This window comes from Argiope bruennichi, chromosome 11, assembly GCF_947563725.1.
Source record: "Argiope bruennichi chromosome 11, qqArgBrue1.1, whole genome shotgun sequence".
Classification (NCBI taxonomy): Eukaryota; Metazoa; Arthropoda; class Arachnida; order Araneae; family Araneidae; genus Argiope; species Argiope bruennichi.
Window position 1 is genome coordinate 73,740,268 of NC_079161.1, and position 19,712 is coordinate 73,759,979.

The following is a 19,712-nucleotide window of genomic DNA, read 5'->3' on the forward strand; positions in this document are numbered from 1 at the left end:
AATCTGGTGATAAATTAAAATGGTACAAAAAATCGGCACCAATAATAGCACAAGAAACATTACAAATATAAAATGAATATGGGAAATTTCTACGTAAACCAAAATTTACAGTTATAGACTTTCTGCCATAAACATTTATTGCAGTACCATTTGCGGCACGAAAGGTTTGCATAACAGGCATTTGTCTGTCTCTTTTAGAAGCAACAATTAAACTGGCGTCACTGCCGGAATCAATCAAAAAGGAAATACCTGTGTTATGTTCACGTAGAAAGAGACGACGAGAAGTACATCCAGAGGAAGAGTCCGCCGCCGCTACTCTTCCTGAACAGGGTTTCCCTTAAACGAGCAAGGCGGAATGCACCTTGTAGCTTTCTCGTGGAATCGAAAGTCATACCAGCAGTATCTATTTCCCCCTGATTTTGAGCGAGCACGACGAGTACGGCTAGGAGACCGAAATCGACGACGAGAACGTCGGAGATCAGCCACTTCCTTGCGCAATTCCTTGATTTCGTTTCGAAGCAAATCCATGTCCGATTTAAGCTCCTTCACAGGTGAAGAGTTGCGTTCACTTCCGGAAGAAATAGTGTTAATTGAGGTGGAATTGATGTCCAGAATTCTATCAGCTACGTCTGCTGCCTTGTCCGAAGAAATCGGTGAAATGGAAGCCAAAATAGTTTGCACAGGTACTGGCATTGCTTGATTGGACAGTTCAAACAGCAAGGAATCATCGATGTTATGGCTTTCGGCTCTCCTTTTCATGATACGAAGCAATTCACTGGGCTTCCGATCACCTAAGCTTTCACCAGTCAAAAGTCGTCGAATTTCCTGCGTCCTTGATTCGGAACAGCGCTCGATGACTTTCGTTTTGAGATCCGAATATGGATCCGTGGAATCCGGTTGAATTATTACATCCCGCACAACAGTGGCAATTTCAGGAGGTAACTGAGCCACGACGTAATTGTATTTCGTCTTGCTTTCAGTAATGGCTTTCGGAGAAGCCAATTCGAAAGTAGAGTCGAGCATATGAAACCAAAGTGCAGGATCCGGCTTTATGAAAGGCGGGATTACTACCGCCGCTGTTTCAGCTGTAGCCATGTTGATAAGGAAATTTAAATTCTCAACGAAATAGATTTAAATTGAAAGTCCGTGGTCACCACTGAGGAGGATTGATTAATCCATAATGTTATTTGTCATGATCTGACTCCATGTAAGGGTTTGGAAGCAATCACTCTTCGGTTATATCAAAAATGTATCTTTATTAGACACACAACAACATCGCACGCTCTGTCCCTCGGAGCTACTCTGATTATGTTTCTCTCCGCTCCCCGAGAGGCGGGAAACTGGGTCATACTGTGCATTCAAGGCCATTTTATGATTAATGGAGATGAAACGCATATCAAACTTAGGCGCGCTTTCTCTGAGAGAATTAGAACGATCGCTACATTATAAAAATAATATTAAAATGTTCAAGGAATTATACAAATGACAGATTCTAGTTTTAATTCTAGAAAATAATAATCAAAAATCGAGTCGGATATAATAATAATAAAAAGGGATTCCCATATGAAGGATATAAAAGAGATTAATGTAAACATACCTCAAGTCGCTCAGATTCATTATTTGGTAGGTAAATAAATCTTGGCCTCATTTCAGTTATACATCTAGATACTTCATTTATAGCCCGGCAACATGATGACTGGCTAGTTTGATTAACCCTCTCGATTTCAGCGGGGCGGTTTGAGAATTTACCCTATAACATCCACGTGGGTCGGTTTGGGGCGGCTGCTAGCCGTTTTAGGGGAGATGGGTATTAAAAGCGGCTACTCTACTGACCACTTCAGGAGGTCCTCGTTGTCTTCGACAATCGCGGCTTTTTCACAGTAGTTTCCCCTGTGCCTTAGGGCGGTAGGGGTTGAGGAGGAATTCACTAAATAGGTTCTTGGCGTATATTTTGTATTTTGAAAGGGTTTTAGTTTCTATTTTCACGTGGTGTTAGCTCAAAATTGGAAAGATTTTATGGCCATTTATAAAAGAAATTTTCCACTGAAGTTCTCTGGTAACGATGAATGATATATAAGGATACCGACACGTTGTTTATTTTTCGGACAAGCATCAGAAGCCCTTTTCAGTAGTAAGACTATTGTAATGATATAAAGAAAAACCATTGTATTGTCAATGCGGCCTATTCACATCGCAGTTTTCTCACAAAATGGGTAACGACACTTGTTACTATGGAAGAAAGTCGTTTTACACTCCAAGCATCTTATTCTTTCATCAAAGGACCGTCGTAAATTCTGAGGCCGTGTACAAACTACCTCTTTTAAAATAGAATTTAAAAAAAAGATTGGGAGTATTCTTTATCGCCCTCTTCAAAGAGTGAGATGTTTTATAAGTACTGAGTTCCTTTTTAGAATGCCATTCTGAAAATTTCTCTTCAGTTGTGAATTTCTATTCTTTATTTTATGTACTGTGAATCGGGTGTTTGGATTATCAGTGTAATTTTTCTATTGAAACGCTTATTATTTCTTCATTATGAGTAAAAGAAATCGTGAACACACTGAAGAAGAAATTAAAGCAATTTTACTTGATTCTGATGAAAGTGACAGTGATCTATCAGCGAAGATGATGGTTGGCCAAAAAATGATACTTTAGCTGATCTCTCGTTTATTCTAAGCAAAGAAGCAGATGAAACTAACGAGGGTCAGATGAACGAGAGAGATAGAGATGAGGAGTCAAAAATGTTATATAATGTACATATTATCAAAAATTTGCAAATGATTCCATTCGTGTGTAAATTTGTGGATATTTAATATGAAGCTTTCGTTCAAAAATTTATCTTGTCTTAACAATACTATAGAAAACTTCACATAACATTTTAAAATCAGAAATTCAGCTTGAAAAATTCAACATGACAGTTCATACTAAAAAAGTAATATTTATGATTAATGTAATTTTAAATGTGTTAAATCTTCATATTTAGTTCATGAAGAATGTAATGCTTTAGTAAAATGTTCAGGCTGAAAACTGAAGGAATGTATTTTCGAAATATATTTCGCTGAGTAATTTTTCCCCCGAATTTTATTTCATAAATTTTTGTATTACAGTATTAAATGAAGTTTTAAAAATATGTTATCTCATCTATCGAAACAATTCGATAGATGAGATATATAACGTTTGATGTAATATATTCCCTTGGTTAGAAAAAAAATTTAATAGTTATATTTTAAAAGATTAGTAAAAATGAGTGGCAAAATAAAAATATTTTTGGAATTTATTTTTACCCTACATTCTTTTTCGATTATTTAATGTAAAAGCAAGAATGCGTAAGGTTTTGGGGGGAAAAAATGTGAAAACTTCTTTAAAAATTTAATTAAAGTTCTAAAACTCTTCTCTTAGTTTCACTATCGAAAATGCAAAATAATATTTTATATTTAAAAATTCAATAAAGATAATCGTTTATGCTAAAAAAAAAATGCTAAAGACAATAAAGAAAAATCTTAGCTGAGTGTTGAAAGAACATATTATTTTCGAAACATCTTTCAAAAAGAGTAATAACAATTTTTTTTATTCAACGATTATATTTATTTCGGTATTAAATGAAGATTTAAAACATTATCTTGTTTATCACTGAAAAGCATTGACATCTATACTATGTAAAAAAAATGTACTAATTGCATTGATATATGTATAATGTATGCTTTACATTACTATGTAAAAAATTTTAATGTAAAACTATGTAAAAAATTTTTATTTAATTTTGGCAACAAAAAAATGTAAAAGCCTATTGAGAATTAAATGAAACATAAAGATGTTTTTGAAATTGCTAGTAAAGCCAGTTTTTATTTAAATGGTTTGGAAGCCTAACATGAAACTTACAAAAAAAAAAAACTATTTTATAAATTATAGAATAAATTTCAAATTTTTTGTAAAAAAAAAATACCCCACAAAGATGATGAGCGGAACACTTCACACTAAAAAATATATATACATTAGAGTAAAACTTTTAAGCTGATGGAAAATGAATCTCGTTGTCGAAAACCGCAAGGCAATTATTCAAGGTAGAGCGAAGACAGTTTTATTACTTCAGAGTAGCGGGGGTTAACTGTCCCTCAGCTAGGAAGAGTCCATGTCTTCCTGAGACACGCTGAGAAAGTCTGAATGTTAAAGGGAGTGCCACTTGAAAAGTGCTTGGATGTTAAAGAGTTAAAATCACCAATTATTTGTTGATGACTTCCTGAAGCACAAGAGGAAAAAAAAAAAAAAAAAAAAACGTACGACAATACACAATTTTTCTTCAGTAGTTACAGCACTGTTTCGTAAAATATTGGAGCTTAATTTCTCCTTCTCAAAGTTAAATGCATTCAGCAGAATTACTGGGAAATCTGTACTTCGAAATAAAATCATATTCATCTAATAAACCAAATCAGAAACTCTGTCAGTCAAATTATTCACCTCCTATCTGATATCCCCGACAAAATATAGTCACAGGTCGAGTCTCTCTGGAGGTCTCCTGATTCGGTTTGAGCGTCGGAGTGGCACATCAGTTTTGGGCTTTCCGGAAGCGTCTGGTACAGGCCCAGGTGGCATATCATCACTTGGAGTGGCAGATACAGGTACGTCCTTAGGTTCAAGGACAACTTCAGGTACAGGTGCAGGCGGTTCCGATTCAGCAACATCATCGGATACTGGCTCATCTGGAAAATTCAATTCTTTATCGTAAATTGGAATTTCAGTAGCAGCTTGGGATAATTCAATCGACTTCCCACATTTCCTTATTTGATCTACGTGTCTCTTCCAAATTTCATTTCCAACTTGTATGCTATAACTCAAAGTTCCCCATCTCGGTTTATAATTGTTCCAATTTTCCATTTGTTAGGTGCTGAATAATTTCTTACGGCTACTTTCTCCCCTTCCTGAAACTCACGCAAGATAGATTTTGTGTCAAGTCTCGAACTCTGTTTCTGAACAACTTTGTCTCTCAAATTTGGTTTAAAAAGATCAAGCCTAGTGCGAATACATCTCTTCAAAAACAAGGCACTCGGAGTTTCTCCCGTGAGGGAATGTGGAGTTATTCTATACTGTAATAAAAATCTTCGTAATTTCACATTTAGATCTCCATAATCACCTCTATTCGATTTCAACGAAGCTTTGAACAACTGCACTATTCTTTCTGCCTGTCCGTTCGTAGCAGGATGGTAAGGTGCTGAAGTTATATGTTTAATATTATTCAGTTTCAAAAAATGTCGAAATTCGTAACTAGTAAAACTTGCGCCGTTATCACTAACCAAAGTTAAGGGAATTCCATAATGAGCAAAAAGAATACGAAGATGATGAATTGTAAGACTAGCTGTAATATTATTCATCGGAATGACTTCTATCCACTTCGAATATGCATCAGAGACTACAAAAAACATTTTCCCCATAAAAGGACCAGCGTAGTTAACGTGTATCCTTTGCCAAGGTCCATTTGGCCATTCCCACGGATGTCGATTTATCCTTGCTGGTTCGTTCCTCGTTGCGATACAAGCTGAACAGTTCTGAACAAAATTGGCTATACTGGCATCAATACCTTGCCAATAGCAGTAGCTTCTAGCTATGGCCTTCATTTTGACAATTCCAGGATGTCCAACATGAAGTTCTTCCAAAACTTGATTCTGGTACTTTTCAGGAATGCATACTCTATGACCATACATTATGCAACCATTTTGCAATGAAAATTCAGATTCTCTACCTTTCCAAGGCACAGGTAATTCAGTTCCAGATTTTAAACTTTCATACAGTTCGAACAATTTCCTATCAGTTTTAGTAGCTCTAGCTATGTCAGTTGCTGTAACAGGCTTGCGAAATATTTGTCACGTCTGCTTCAGTCAAGTACTCACAGTCCTTGTCAACTGCTAGTGGTAACCGTGAAAGTGCATCGGCATTGCCATGATTCTTTGTGTTTCGATACTGGATTGTATAACTGAATGCTTGGAGAAAAAGTGCATAATGAACCATTCGTGTTGCTGATAGACATGGTAAACTACGATTAGGTGCGAAAATTGATACTAGGGGTTTATGATCTGTTACGAGATCAAAATGTCGACCAAATAAATATTGATAAAATCTCTTTACTTCCCATACGATACTCAATGCTTCCTTGTCTATCTGCGAATAATTACGTTCCGTTTTAGTCAATGACCTTGATGCAAACATTGCTGGTTTTTCTGAACTATCTGGCATAATGTGACTTAAAACTGCTCCTATTCCAACTGGTGATGCATCAGTTTGTAATACAAGAGGTAACTTAGGATCATAATGGCATAAAATTCGGTCTGAAGCAATTTCTTGTTTCAATGCCTTGAAAGCTTTTTCACATTTTGCTTTTCCTTGAAAGCTTTTCCACAAAAATTTAGTACCTTTCTGCAGTAAATTATTGAAAGGAGCGACACGAGTAGATAAGTTGGGAATAAATTTTCCGTAGTAATTGACTAAACGCAAAAAACTCTTCAAATCAGATACAGTTTTTGGAACTGGTACCTTCGTAATTGCATCGATTTTTTTCTTGTGTTTTGTGGAGGCCGAATTTATCAATTGTATGACCACAATAATTCACAGATTTCTTAAAAAATTCACTTTTCCGCTTATTTACTCTGAGGCCATATTCTTCTAGTCTCTGTAGTACTAATTCTAACCTTCCAAAATGCTCTTGATCATTTCTCCCCGTTACGGTAATATCGTCTAAAAATACGTGTACCCCCGCGATGCCTGATAAAACTTGTTCAATGGCCCTCTGCCACACTGCCGGAGCTAAGGCTATACCATAATTCATTCTCTTGTAACGGAACAAACCCTTGTGAGTATTGATCGTCAATAGATGTCGGTCCTGCTCATCAAGTAACATTTGAAGGTATGCCTCAGATAAGTCGATTTTAGTAAAGAACTCCCCTCCTGACAGTTCAGCAAAAATGTCCTCGATACGGGGTAAAGGATACTGCTCAATTTTTAGTCCCGGGTTGATAGTCACTTTATAATCACCACAGATTCGTAGGTTCCCATTCTGTTTGATAACAGGAACAATTGGTGTAGCCCAATCACTATATGTCACCGGCTCAATGATGTCTTCTGCAACTAACCTATTAAGTTCAGTTCCTATTCTTTCTTTCAAAGCAAATGGTACTGGTCGAGGTTTAAAAAATACCGGTTTGTAATTAGGTTTCATTTGAAGACGGCAACAAAACTTTTCCAGTTTCCCGATACCCGGAGAAAAAAATTTCTCATACTTTTGAAGCCAGATATTTAATTTATTGGTTCGAGAATTACAATTTCCAACTCGAACTGCTTTAATTGAGCTCCAGTCTAATTGGAAATTTCTCAACCATTCACGACCAAAAACTGCGTTTACTTTTGCATGTACCAAATAAATAGTTTCTGTATTAATTTGATCTTTGTATTGAATTTGCACCACTGCTTGGCCAGCTGCTGTTATCATAGAATTATCGAAATTCCTAAGCAATAATTTGGTAGGCTTAATGGCTACATCCGGACAAAGTTTCTTAAATTCATTCACATTCATACAAGTAATAGCAGCTCCAGTATCTAATTCAAATAAACATTTATTCCCTTCAACAAAAATTTCTAATAAAATCTTATCCCTTGCATGTCGTGGTGATTTAACGCTATTAACTGGTACAGTTTCAGATCAAGATTCTATTTGTTTAACTGTTTCATTACGTTTTGAGCGGCAGACTTTTGCCAAATGCCCGTTCTTTAAGCAATTCCTACACTGAGTGTTCTTGTGCTTACATTCGTGAGCTAAATGTTGGGTACTATCGCATCTGTAACATTTCCGAGACTTCTCAAACTTCTTTGTAGGTTTAGATTTCTTAAATTTAGAAAAATCTTTTTTGATAGTTTTATCTTGCGAACTATGTAATTTTTTTTATCGATACCATTTGATTCTGAATTTCACACACATCTCTCTGAGCAGATTCCATTGCTCTTAGCTTTTTCTTATGTTAACTTATCCTCTGCTAACAGCTTTTTCTGTATATTTTCGTTTTTGAGACCCATCACCAATTTATTACGAAGCATCGTACTTAAATTGTTCTCAAAGTTACAGTGTATCGACAGTTTTTGTAATTCGGCACAATAATTTGCAATGGACTCACCTTCAAATTGCTTCCTCTTGTAGAAACGAAACCGTTCTGTCTTCTCCAGTGGTTTAGGATTCAAATGTTCCGAAAGTAATTTTACGATATCTTGATAAGTCAATTCAGAAGGAATGTTCGGAGTGGCCAGATTCTTTAACAATTTATACGTTGTTGCTCCCATAAGGATTAAAATAGCAGGGACTTTCATTTTATCTTCGATCCCATTAACAACGAAGTAAGATTCTAAACGTTCCACATAACTGGACCAGTCTTCCACAGATGCATCATAAAAATCAAAACTAATGTTCGAAGATCCCATCCTCGTCGCCAACTCTTTTGTCATGTATGCCAGGTAGACCGAGAGACGATACGATTCGTTTTACATACACGCAAAGAACATTTATTAGCATTAAGATACACAGGCACGAACGAGCATAACAACAACTACACCGAACATGTACAATACGAAGAACTACGAAACCCAAAAAGGTAAAAAAAACACGCGCACGTCACACAGCCTGGAAGGTTTTCTAATCTGGCTGTTGTTAGATACATAACAAAAATCATATTCATCTAACAAATCAAATCAGAAACTCTGTCAGTCAAATTATTCACCTCTTATCTGATATCAACTGCAATAGTTCCAATGTACCGTTGGAAAACCGTTGATCAAATTTTATCATCAGAAGTCCGTGAATCAAAAAATGGGGCAAAACAGGGGGAAACCGACAATCAGTTTGATCTTGTGAATACCGATTTGACTGCTGATCAGCGTTTAATCATCAGCTGATGTTTAACTACAGTTGGTGAATACGGCCGTAATTTTTTTTTTTTTTTTTTTTTCAAATGTGACAATTTTGAATTAAAAATTACTAATATGGTTTTAAAAAATATTATAAAGGAAAGTTTTATTTTTATTTTTTATGTAAACTGTATATTTTATATGCAGATTTTCACATTCACTTAATTTGTTAACTATGACTTTTTCTTTTATTCTCGAACCCAAACGTGACCCAACCGGAAATGTGCCATTGGAGCTAGTGATGAAAGCCGTATTTGTGTTTTATTGTTTATGTGTATGTGTATTTTGTTTACTTCACTTAGCTTTAGGCTTTTCCAGTTATCATAAAGGGGATAATTATCACATTCTTCTGATCTAATGAATGATTATTGCAATGAATGACTATTATGTAAACAAAACACATTTCAGTAACACTTTCACACTCTTTATATTTTAAAAACAAAGAAGAGATGAAAATGAATGATGAATCAGTTTCCGAAAATTCTGATGATCCAGACTATGAACCAAGTGAAAGTTCGGAAAGTGAAACTGGTAGTCTAAAATGTCGAGTATGTGGTAAAACTTTTAGATTTAAATCTAAGCTTAAAAGGCACAAACTTATCCATAGCCAGGAGAAGATCTATAAATGTAATATGTGCTCAGCAGCGTTTAAACATAGGCTAACTCTTCAGTCACATATAGCCACGCATACTAATATAAGACCTTATAGCTGTAGTGTATGCAGTAAAGAATTTACCAACATAAGTCATTTAAAAAGTCATTTTATTGTTCATACGGGAGAAAAACCTCACACCTGTGACATTTGTAATAGAAGTTTTGGTCATAAATGTGCTTTGAAAACACATATGATTATTCACACCAGAGAACCTCTTTTGTGTAATATATGTAATGAAAAATTTGCTATGAAAAATGAGCTAGCACATCATTATCGTAAACATCACAGAAACTTGGATACGTTTATGTGTGATATTTGTTATAAACAATATCTAAAGCCTGCATATTTAATGAGGCATTATAGTAATCATCATAAAGAATTAAAACCTTTCGTGTGTGTTTTATGTAAGCAAGGTTTCTGTAGGGAAGAAGATGTAAAGAATCATAGAAGCACTTGCCAAGGAAGACAATCCATCAAGAATGCAGAGAAGGAAAACCCGAAGTGCTGCAATGAAGGGAATTAGTATTTTTGAGGTTGATATATTACTTAATATTTTAAACCATGTCTACAATACATTTTGCGGCAGTATTGAAATAATGCGTAATTCTTATTGCTAATAATTGTGATTTTATTTCATGTATTTCTAATTAATTAATACTTTATTTGTTTTTAAAATATGAAACTGCTTTTCCTTGTGTGTATCTCTGCATTTAGAATGTGTGTGAATAATTAGGATTTTTCTTTCTTTCTTTTTATTATATAAAGAAACAAGTTAAATAAAAATGCCAAAATAATTTAATGCTCGAGTTTTATGTATATATTTTATTTAATATTAGTATATTTTATTTAATATAATTAGATTTACATACATATATATATATGTGTGTGTGTGTGTGTAAATTTAACTATATGAAATAAAATTGATCTACCTCTCTTGTATCTATTAATTTTTTTCTATAGCCTTCCATTACCAGTCTCAATAAAACTAAACTTGTTATCAAGTTTAATAAAATATGATTCAAATAAAAATTACAGCATTGATAATGCTTCTGAGAGAAAAAACTTCATTCATCCAACGTCGCCTGAATATTTTTAATAATAATAGTTGAACTGTTGTATGTATTAAAACATAATTTTTATTCTCATTTAATAATAACCGAAAGAGAAAAAAAAAACTTTTGAAATTTGTATTAATATAGACACACTTGTGAGATATTTATTGTATAGAGATTATTTTTGAATGATACCATGAGATAAACCATTAATAATTGCATATGTGATAACATTTTTGCTTTTGACAAATATTATTTAGTTTTAGCATTTAGGCATATATTGTAAGTAGGTATATCTTTTCTCTGCTTTTTTTTTTTTTTTTTTCCCTCATGATGCTTTATGTTCTTATTTTGAATAAAGATTGGAATGTGTGGAATTTTATATATTATTTCATATGCCAAATGTTTAAAATTAAAGTATTACAATTCAGAGTGTTGTTGAAGATAGGGGTGGGGGAACTTTAGGATATTCATTTTAGACTAAAAAGAAACAGTTGAGAACAAAAATATAATATAGTAATGGTTAGTTATTAATTAAAGATGAAAGAGACAAAACTCACCAAAACCAAATTAGCATTGCAGCCATATGAGTGTGCTTCTAAGTTGAAGTTCTAAAACTTAGTTGAAACTTCTAAGTTAATTCTTAGTTGAAAAAAAACATTTGTTTATGCTGTTTAAAGTTTACAGAAAGAAAACAATATTTTTTTTAGGAAAGTTTTTCATCATCGAATTGCCAATACTTTACCATTAATTAATAAATACCTAACAATGTGTAAAAGGCAAATAATCCTTGCCCTTAATATAATTAATTCATTATTTATTATTCGTTTTTCGTTATAATCAAAACTTGTAAATGCAACTTGTAGAGTGTTAATTAATGAATTAATGTTTTTTCTTTTTAATTAGAAGCCTTCTCTCTCTCTATATATATATATAGAGAGAGAGAGAGGAAGGAATATATATATATATATATTCTTAATGGGAAAAGTGAAATTTAATATTTTGCTCTTTAGTTGTTTGAATAATTAGGATATTTTACTCATTGTTTCAATAATTTGTCTGATTTATGAGAGCATTTAATTATATTACATTTTAAGTAATTGAAAAATTTTCAATTTTATAGAAAAAATCTAGTTATTATCTTAACATTAATAATTTATTTAATTGTATTTATTATTTAATTATATTTATGATTAAAGTATTTTTTTTTATAAAAAGTGATGTAAAAAAGGTTTATCTTAAGAAAGAATCAAATATTTATATTTCTTTTCATCTAGTATTGTATTATTAACAATGTTACATTATTTTGACTAGGGATCAGAGTGTTCGCCTTTGTAGTAAAATTTCTGATTGTTCTCTCCATTTTATTTTGTGTAAGGAATTAAGATTTATGACTGTGCAATATAATTGGTTTCCAAAATTATGAAATAGTAATTCATTTATTGGTTTGATATTAAATAATTTCCTTTCTCTGCTTTAAAAAAAATGTGAAATATGTTTATTAATAATGTTTATTTTTAATATCTGATGTTATTGAATAGATAAAAGCTTTTCTTAAATACAGATGATTAGATAAAATTTAAAATTCTTCTAAATGAATTAGACATGCATCTGAAATAAAAATTGTCTCTTTGAGATTTTAATTTACTTCATAAGATTTTTAAGGTTATTATTGTATATTCAGGTATACAATACCATTCACGAAAAAGAAATGCTTAATTAATCCATGCTCACAAGCTATCTTGTTCATTTAACATTTAATAAGTTTACTTTCTACTACAATGTGAATATCGATTACCACGTGATCATGCCATTGTAGTTATTATGATGATGATTAATTGAACTATTATTGTTCATGAAAACGCATTATTACATGTGAAAAAAATTGAATGGTGTTATATTATTTAATTGGAATCTAGAAAACTTATCTTTTCATGTAATTATTATTCAAAGTATACATTTTATGATATGTGGGACATTAATTGTGTTTATTATATGTTAAGATGTTTTGTTGCTTTCCTATAAATTTAACTTCGATTTATTGTATGATATTGTTTAAAATTTTAAACCTGTTTCATTTTATGTTTAAGTGTTTGCATATAACAACTGGTTACCAAATTATTATGTATTTGATAGTGTAACATGAAAGCATTACTAAGAAATTTTCAGATAAAATGATAGATTGTCAAATCTAAATTCATATGTTATAGTGATCACTTTGGGTCAAAGCCAAAACGATTGATTGGTACACTTAGAATGCTTAAAAACTAATACAATTATGTAAGGATAGCTGGGGAAACAAGTCCTGCAGCATCATTTATATTATCCTTGTATCTAGAAGCTTTGTTTTATTTGTATTTGTTATAAGTGGTTGTTATTGCATTCAGAAATTTCATCAGCTGAATATATGGGCGTTTATTTACTATTGTATATTAAAATTGTTGTGTAACTGTCAAGGAAGAAATAGTTTTTGTCTTCAGTTTTGAAGTTGCTTTTTATGTCTTCCTTTCTGAATGTTTTGTTATTGTTATTATGCTTATAATTTTGGTAGATTTTGTCAGTTCTTAAAAATGATTTAAGTTCAACTATTAAAACTGCATATGTCAACGTAAAGCTTCACCCGATTCTGATATTTTTTTAGAAAAACTTTTGGAAATGCATTTTATAAAGTTTTGTGATTTATGAATCTCTTTAAATAGTCTGTTATTAAGTAATATTCATTAATATGCCTCCTTCAAATGTAATAAGTTTGAATTTATTACAGATATAATATGTAAAAATTGCAGTGATTATGGTCCTTATTTAATGAGATTTTAGATATTTTATTTTATCAAGTTTATTTTAAAAATACAGGAATTTCAAAGTTTTATTATAATTCTCTGTGTGAAGTTAAGATGGAATGTAGAGTATCCTTAGATATTGATGTCATAAGTATTGAGCAGAATGAGATCTTATTTACTACTCTCATTATGCAAAAAAAAGGTGGTTGTTTTTAATTGGAAATTGCCTATCAAGGCTGTAATGAGTAATATTTTATGGATAATTTGACAGTTTATAATTATTTGACATTTACCAAATTACTTTACATTCCACGAGTTATCTTTAGCGATTAATATTTTGCAGATAATTTATTGACAGCTTACCAATTACTTCACATTCCGTGAACCATTTTCTTATGGTTAGAAATATGCATTCTTCAGGTTTTGATCTAATGTATGAAAGGTTAAGCAAAAGTCCACTATCTACAAATCATACTCAGATTGCAATTGTTTGTAAAGAAAAATATAAATCCTGAAAACATTAAAAAAAGTAATTGAATTTATCAAGTATTTGAAAAATCAAAAAGTTATGTAATTTTATGAGATAGTGTATGAAGCATAAATTATTTTTTAATAAATCTGCACATTCAATGTATGAAACTTCATGCACTATTATGCTTCTGTTTCCAAGTTTTGTCATTGGAGAGCCTCGAGCAATATCAGTGAGTAGTTTGTAGGTTAATGATTGAGTAAGTTACAGGTACTTTTTGTACATGCAGAACTATGTATGTCAGTCATATTTAAAATCACTGAAAAAAAGTGGCCCATGAAATTATTTCAATGTTAGGAAATACTTATAAGTGAAAAAATGCAGCCAAGGGTAGGTCTTTTTTTAAATAAGAAAATGCCTCTCAAGACTAATGACAAATATTTTAAAGATGCTTTACTAAATTACATTACATTTCATGAGACAATCTTGTTATCTTGCGGCTAGAAATATTAATAACTCGTGTTAAGTTTACATTCTTCGGGTCTCAATCTAATATGAGAAAAGTTAAACAAAAGTCTATTATCTACTAGGTGATTTTAGTACATGTCATCCAGATTTAAAATCACTGAAAAAGGGGCACATGATGATAATAAGTGAAGGCAATTATTTTTATTTGTGAAAGGAAATAAATCCTCAATCACTTTACTGATTAATGAATTTTTTTTTTTTTTTTTTTTTTTTGGAAGTAGTTATTGTAAACAAGATGTTTTCTTAAGTAAGTAAGGTAATAGTAAAGAAAATTTGTCTGGTGGCTGAAATATATATATATATAATATTATCTTTGCTGTTGTTCTTTTCCATATTTCTGTAAAATTTGTTTTTGTTACCCACATACATTTATTCTTTGTTTATTTTGCTTATTTTAACATTTGAGCCTTCTTGCAATACAATAATTTTCTACTGACATATCTCCTTAGGTGAGAAAGATAACAGTAGAGAAGCAATGAAAAATATCTGGAATGTTTTTGTTTTTTTATTTTATTATCCTTGTCTTTTTTTTTTTTTTTTATGATTGTCCTGGTCTATTTCTTTAATCTTTGATTTGTCCTTGACCATTTTTTTTAATCTTTTGTATTATCATTGTTTTTTTCTTCTTTTAAACTTTACTATTATCTTGTTTTTATCCCTTCTTTTTTTTTTTTTTCTTTACCATTGTCTTTGCTTATATTTTTGTAAAGCATGTTTTTTGTGTGTGTGTGTGTGTGTGTTTGCTACCCACAGAAATTTATACTGTATTTATTGGGCCTGTACCATTTGAGCTGTCTAATTCTACAACAATTTTTTGTTTTCCTTATTAAAGTATTGAATTGTTCTTAAGAATTTAAGAAAATCTTGCTTACCTTTTGACAAGTAGAATGGATCTGTATGTCAAAAGTCAAACCTGTACTATTGGCATACAAATGCATCCTTTCTTGTCATATGGTAAACATTGTCTTGAATTCTTCTATCATACTGGTATTTAAAAAAAAAAGTTGCTGTTCAAATAATGATAACAAATAATTGTAAATTTACACATAAAATAAATCTAAATGGTGAAATTCCTGTATTGTCAAGTTGCCAGAAGATGTTATTGTAAAAATCCTGTCATTTGTTTAGGAAATCATATGTAAACATATTATTTTCATAAATAAAATTGTATGTAAATATTTATGTGTGTGTGTCACATTAGTGTTCCAAATCATTTCATATTATATATAAGTTTTTACTCTTCAGTTAAGTCCTTTAAAATTTTTTAAAGTGGCATTTTTTTGTCTGTAGAAAATGAACTATTTTTACTTTTATGACCATGGAGTTATAAACTAAATTATCAGTACTTCAATTTATAAGATTAGAGCCATTATATTTGGTATATTATGATCCGATTTACATCCGTTAACAGTATCCAAAATTCGAATTTGTATTTTAGATATGTTTTTCTCAACCGATTGAAACAAAAATTTGACTCAAAATTGTATTTGTAATTAAAAAATCCCATTCTCAATCTGATATATTTAAGCGTTTTTGAATTATCTCATTTAAATGTTTCTGGAAGTACAGACCAACAGGCAGTCAATTAGTAGCTGAATTTTCCTCTAACTTTCATAGATAAGTCTGTATATCTAATTTTATCTGTCTAGTTCTCTTCGTTTTGTAACTACGGTGTTAAATTATATTTTAGCAGCCGCCAGAGAGACTTCCTCAGAGCGGATTTTGTCACATTTTGATAGAAATCAACAAATTTGTTATAAAGACCGTATACAAAATTTCATCCGTCTAGCTCAAAGCGTTTTTTAGTTATCTTTGTCACAAGCAGACATTTCCCAAAAATGTGTTTTTCGAACTCAGTGAGTTCTAAAACGTGGCGATTCGTTAAAGTTTCGAGTTTTTTTATTATTACTTTACTTTTTCCATACTACGTACACGAGAAAGTAAAAATAGTGGCTTATGTTTAAATCATTAAAGATAAATTTTTGTTTCAGATAGAAAAATAAGGATTAAGACTGGTTCTTAAATAATTTTTTTAAAAAAAATTTCCTTCATGTTATATCATTTTTCAATGCATTTTGCGCTAAGGCAAATGTATTTTTGAAAAAATCAGAAATTAGTAGAAACCAAATTTATATGCTAAAAATGGTAGCGGAAAATTAACTTATAACTTATTATTTTAAAATGCTTTTAAAAATCTTTCAAAAGAAATATCCTGAAGCAATTTAACTAATTAATTTAAATTGACAATTACTAATAATTTTTTATATAAAACAAAGTATTATGGATTTATGATATATCATATTTATAGATTATAGAAAAAAATATTTTAGTAAGATAACAAATATAGGTAATATTTTAACAAAATTAAAAATGAAACTAACTATTAATTTAAATTTTTCAACATTTTGAAAAAGGATATTAAACATGTTTTTTAAAAGTGAAATGCAAATACTAATCATTTATAGTTATTTAATAGATTTTTTAAAAACATTTTAAGTAAAAATTGTTTTGAATATAGTACATCAAGAGTTTGTAACTTCGATTGAAAAGCCTGCTATAAAGCAACGTTCACACGAGGTCAACTATTTCGCGCAATGGAAGGTCATGCCTACCTCTGGAACACCACGAGATCGCAATGGGACAATGACAAATAATTGTTCGCAACGGAAGGGCACGTCTATCTCGAGAACATCATTGACCGCAATGGATTGGTTTGAATATAGCACATCAAACTTTTCGTAACTTCAACTGAAAATCCTACTATAAAGCAGGATTCATACGAAGACAACTATTGCGCGCAATAGAAGTGCCTACTTCAGGAATATCATGTGACCTGAGTGTTGCAATGGCAAATAATTATCCCGATAAGACGACCATTTGCCATTGTCCCATTGCGGTCACGGGGTGTTCCCGAGGTAGGCGTGACCTTCCATTGCGGACAACTATTTGCCATTGTTCCATTGCAATCACGTGATGCTCCCAAGGTAGGCGTGACCTTCCATTGCGCGCAATAGTTGACCTCGTGTGAACGCTGCTTAAGAGTATTATCATATTTAGCAAAAGAGTATTCCAGCAAAAATATCACATTTTCGAATCTAAATCTTGTAAAAATGTTTCTATGCTGCTCAAAAAAATTTGATGAAAATGTTTCAAAATGAGAAAAGTTTGTTCATTTATATACAGGTCTCGCGTTACAATTTTTGGCAATATATATATATTGTTGTCATTATTATTATGCAGAGGTTTCTTATGAATTTTTCTCTGAAGTTAGAAATTATATAAATGACTAATTCAAACTCGAACTATAATTATCTAGTTGGATCTAGATAACTATATTAATCTAGATCCTAGATGCAAATACATTTTACCTAACACATTTTAATTCAATGCCCTGTATTTAAATATCAACGTATATATTACTTTCATTGTTTGTTGTTTGTTTCTTATGGCACTTGCCACTGACAAGCCCACTGTTACGAAGACAGCGATTTAAGCCTGAGGGGGAACGTCTCTTATTTTTTATAGCAGCGCCAACTAGGGCCAAGAGTACGATTTTGCCACTCACGCATTACTCATTCGCTTGCACAACCCCTTTTTACAGGAGGGCACATTCACAGATAGAACAACAGAAGAAGAACCATGCCCAAACCGGGACTCGAACCCGGGACGCCCAGATCACGGGGAAGACGCGCTACCCCTATGCCAGGACGCCGGCATTACTTTCATACATCATCAATAACTTTACAGGACTTGGAGGGTGAAAAATTCCACCCAAATATTTTTAAATTTTTAAAAGCCATTCATTTTTATACTTGTATTTAGCACTTTTTACCTTTTGTGTTTTAAATTGTCTCATTGGTTTATATTTTCATATGTTAACACAAATGTTAATTTTGTAATATCGTATATTTAATTTCTGGAATACTATCTTTTATAAAGTTCTATATTAATTTCATAGATTTTATATTCATTTGTCTTTAATATTCGGCTTTCATTTTACCGTTTGATTGACCAAATATGGTTCTTGTGCCATAAAACAACAAACCTAGATACAAATATCTTTGAGAGATATAACATTTTTTTTTTTTCTTTCTACAAAGTTATAAACTTAGTTATTAACTGCAAGATATTTAGAATTATGAAATAAGATGCACTTTAATTACCAGATTTAAGTTGCATTTTATTGAACTGCATTTATTGCAACAAGAAATATTCACTTTTAAAATAATATTTATTATAGTTATTGTAACCTTATCCGCTTTTTCAGCCATGACATGTATAAAACTCCATTGTCAGGTGAGCCGCGATTTACTTAAGGTTAAATGTATGATGAAGTATGTATTATATTTCCTTATGCGTTCCATAATATTAAGAATTTAGTATTTGCATATTAAAGCGGTTTCCAGATTCAATCACCGAGCGATCGAGATATATCGCCAAGATGGTTGCTTTATGTATAATGAATTTTGACGTAATTCCAAGGTTTGCCAAGTGAGACTGATAGATCTATAATATGTAAGTACCAATAAGTCTATGGACATATTAATTTCTATCTTTAATATATAGTTATATGAATGGAAAATTACTTTATAATTTTAAATACAAGTCATAATATATTTGTTTTACGCTTTTTTTATTTATTTATTTACTTATTTCATTAACATTTAGCTCACTTACAGCGCCAGTCCTCTGGGGTGACGAAAAAGGAAAACCCCTCAGTTCAGACTGGGTTTTCGTGCGAGTTGGTCCACGGGGTAGATGCTCCTCTATTAAGCAGGAGACAAAATTCTCTTCTCCATTATCTTTTACGTTTCCCTCCTTTAAAGTGAGGGTGATCTAATATGTTTTAATGTTTAATAATTATAATGTTTTAATAATGTTTATAATGTTTTAATAATTTAATTAGTATTAATCAAATCTTAATTTAATATCTTTGCTGAGTTTCACAATAAACTGTTTTAAAAACTAACGTCCACTTCATTATTAAGCTAGAGACAATTGGTCTTTTCTGATTGAAAGCAATTTGTGGTGATACGGCGAACTCTCTTCATAGCATTTCTAATATTCTGCTGCTCCATTAATTGCTTGATGCTTTATAAGTGCAGTTGTAAAAACTTTTTCAACTAAAGAGTCCGAAACGTTCACACAGCAATTATTTACATTTGACTGTTGCCATTCAACAGTAAGTAATAAGAGCGATTTCTATGGTATGTAAGCTAGCATTTTATGCTTATAGATGTTTTTAAAACGAGAAACCAACGAATTAGATCGGTTATTAGATTAAATGTTTCTGG

The 19,712-nt window shown here is 31.5% G+C and overlaps 3 protein-coding genes and 1 pseudogene across 3 annotated transcripts; 1 reads left to right on the plus strand and 3 right to left on the minus strand.

Annotated features, from left to right (window-relative positions):
* Window positions 1–312: 312 nt before the first annotated feature.
* LOC129956679 (uncharacterized) lies at window positions 313–1,095 on the minus strand. Its single transcript, XM_056068611.1, has one exon. The coding sequence runs from the start codon at window positions 1,093–1,095 to the stop codon at window positions 313–315; it is 783 nt and encodes a 260-aa protein (XP_055924586.1).
* Window positions 1,096–4,482: 3,387 nt separating this feature from the next.
* On the minus strand, window positions 4,483–5,693 carry LOC129956680 (uncharacterized protein K02A2.6-like). The gene is made up of 2 exons (XM_056068612.1): window positions 4,896–5,693; window positions 4,483–4,791 (listed from the first exon to the last, which is right to left on the minus strand). Exons 1-2 carry the CDS (start codon window positions 5,691–5,693, stop codon window positions 4,483–4,485), a joined length of 1,107 nt encoding a protein of 368 aa, XP_055924587.1.
* A 127-nt stretch (window positions 5,694–5,820) lies between these two features.
* LOC129956681 (uncharacterized protein K02A2.6-like) lies at window positions 5,821–8,580 on the minus strand (annotated as a pseudogene).
* Window positions 8,581–9,389: 809 nt separating this feature from the next.
* LOC129956682 (gastrula zinc finger protein XlCGF49.1-like) lies at window positions 9,390–10,112 on the plus strand. Its single transcript, XM_056068613.1, has one exon. It carries the CDS (start codon window positions 9,390–9,392, stop codon window positions 10,110–10,112), a length of 723 nt encoding a protein of 240 aa, XP_055924588.1.
* The last annotated feature ends 9,600 nt before the right edge of the window (window positions 10,113–19,712 follow it).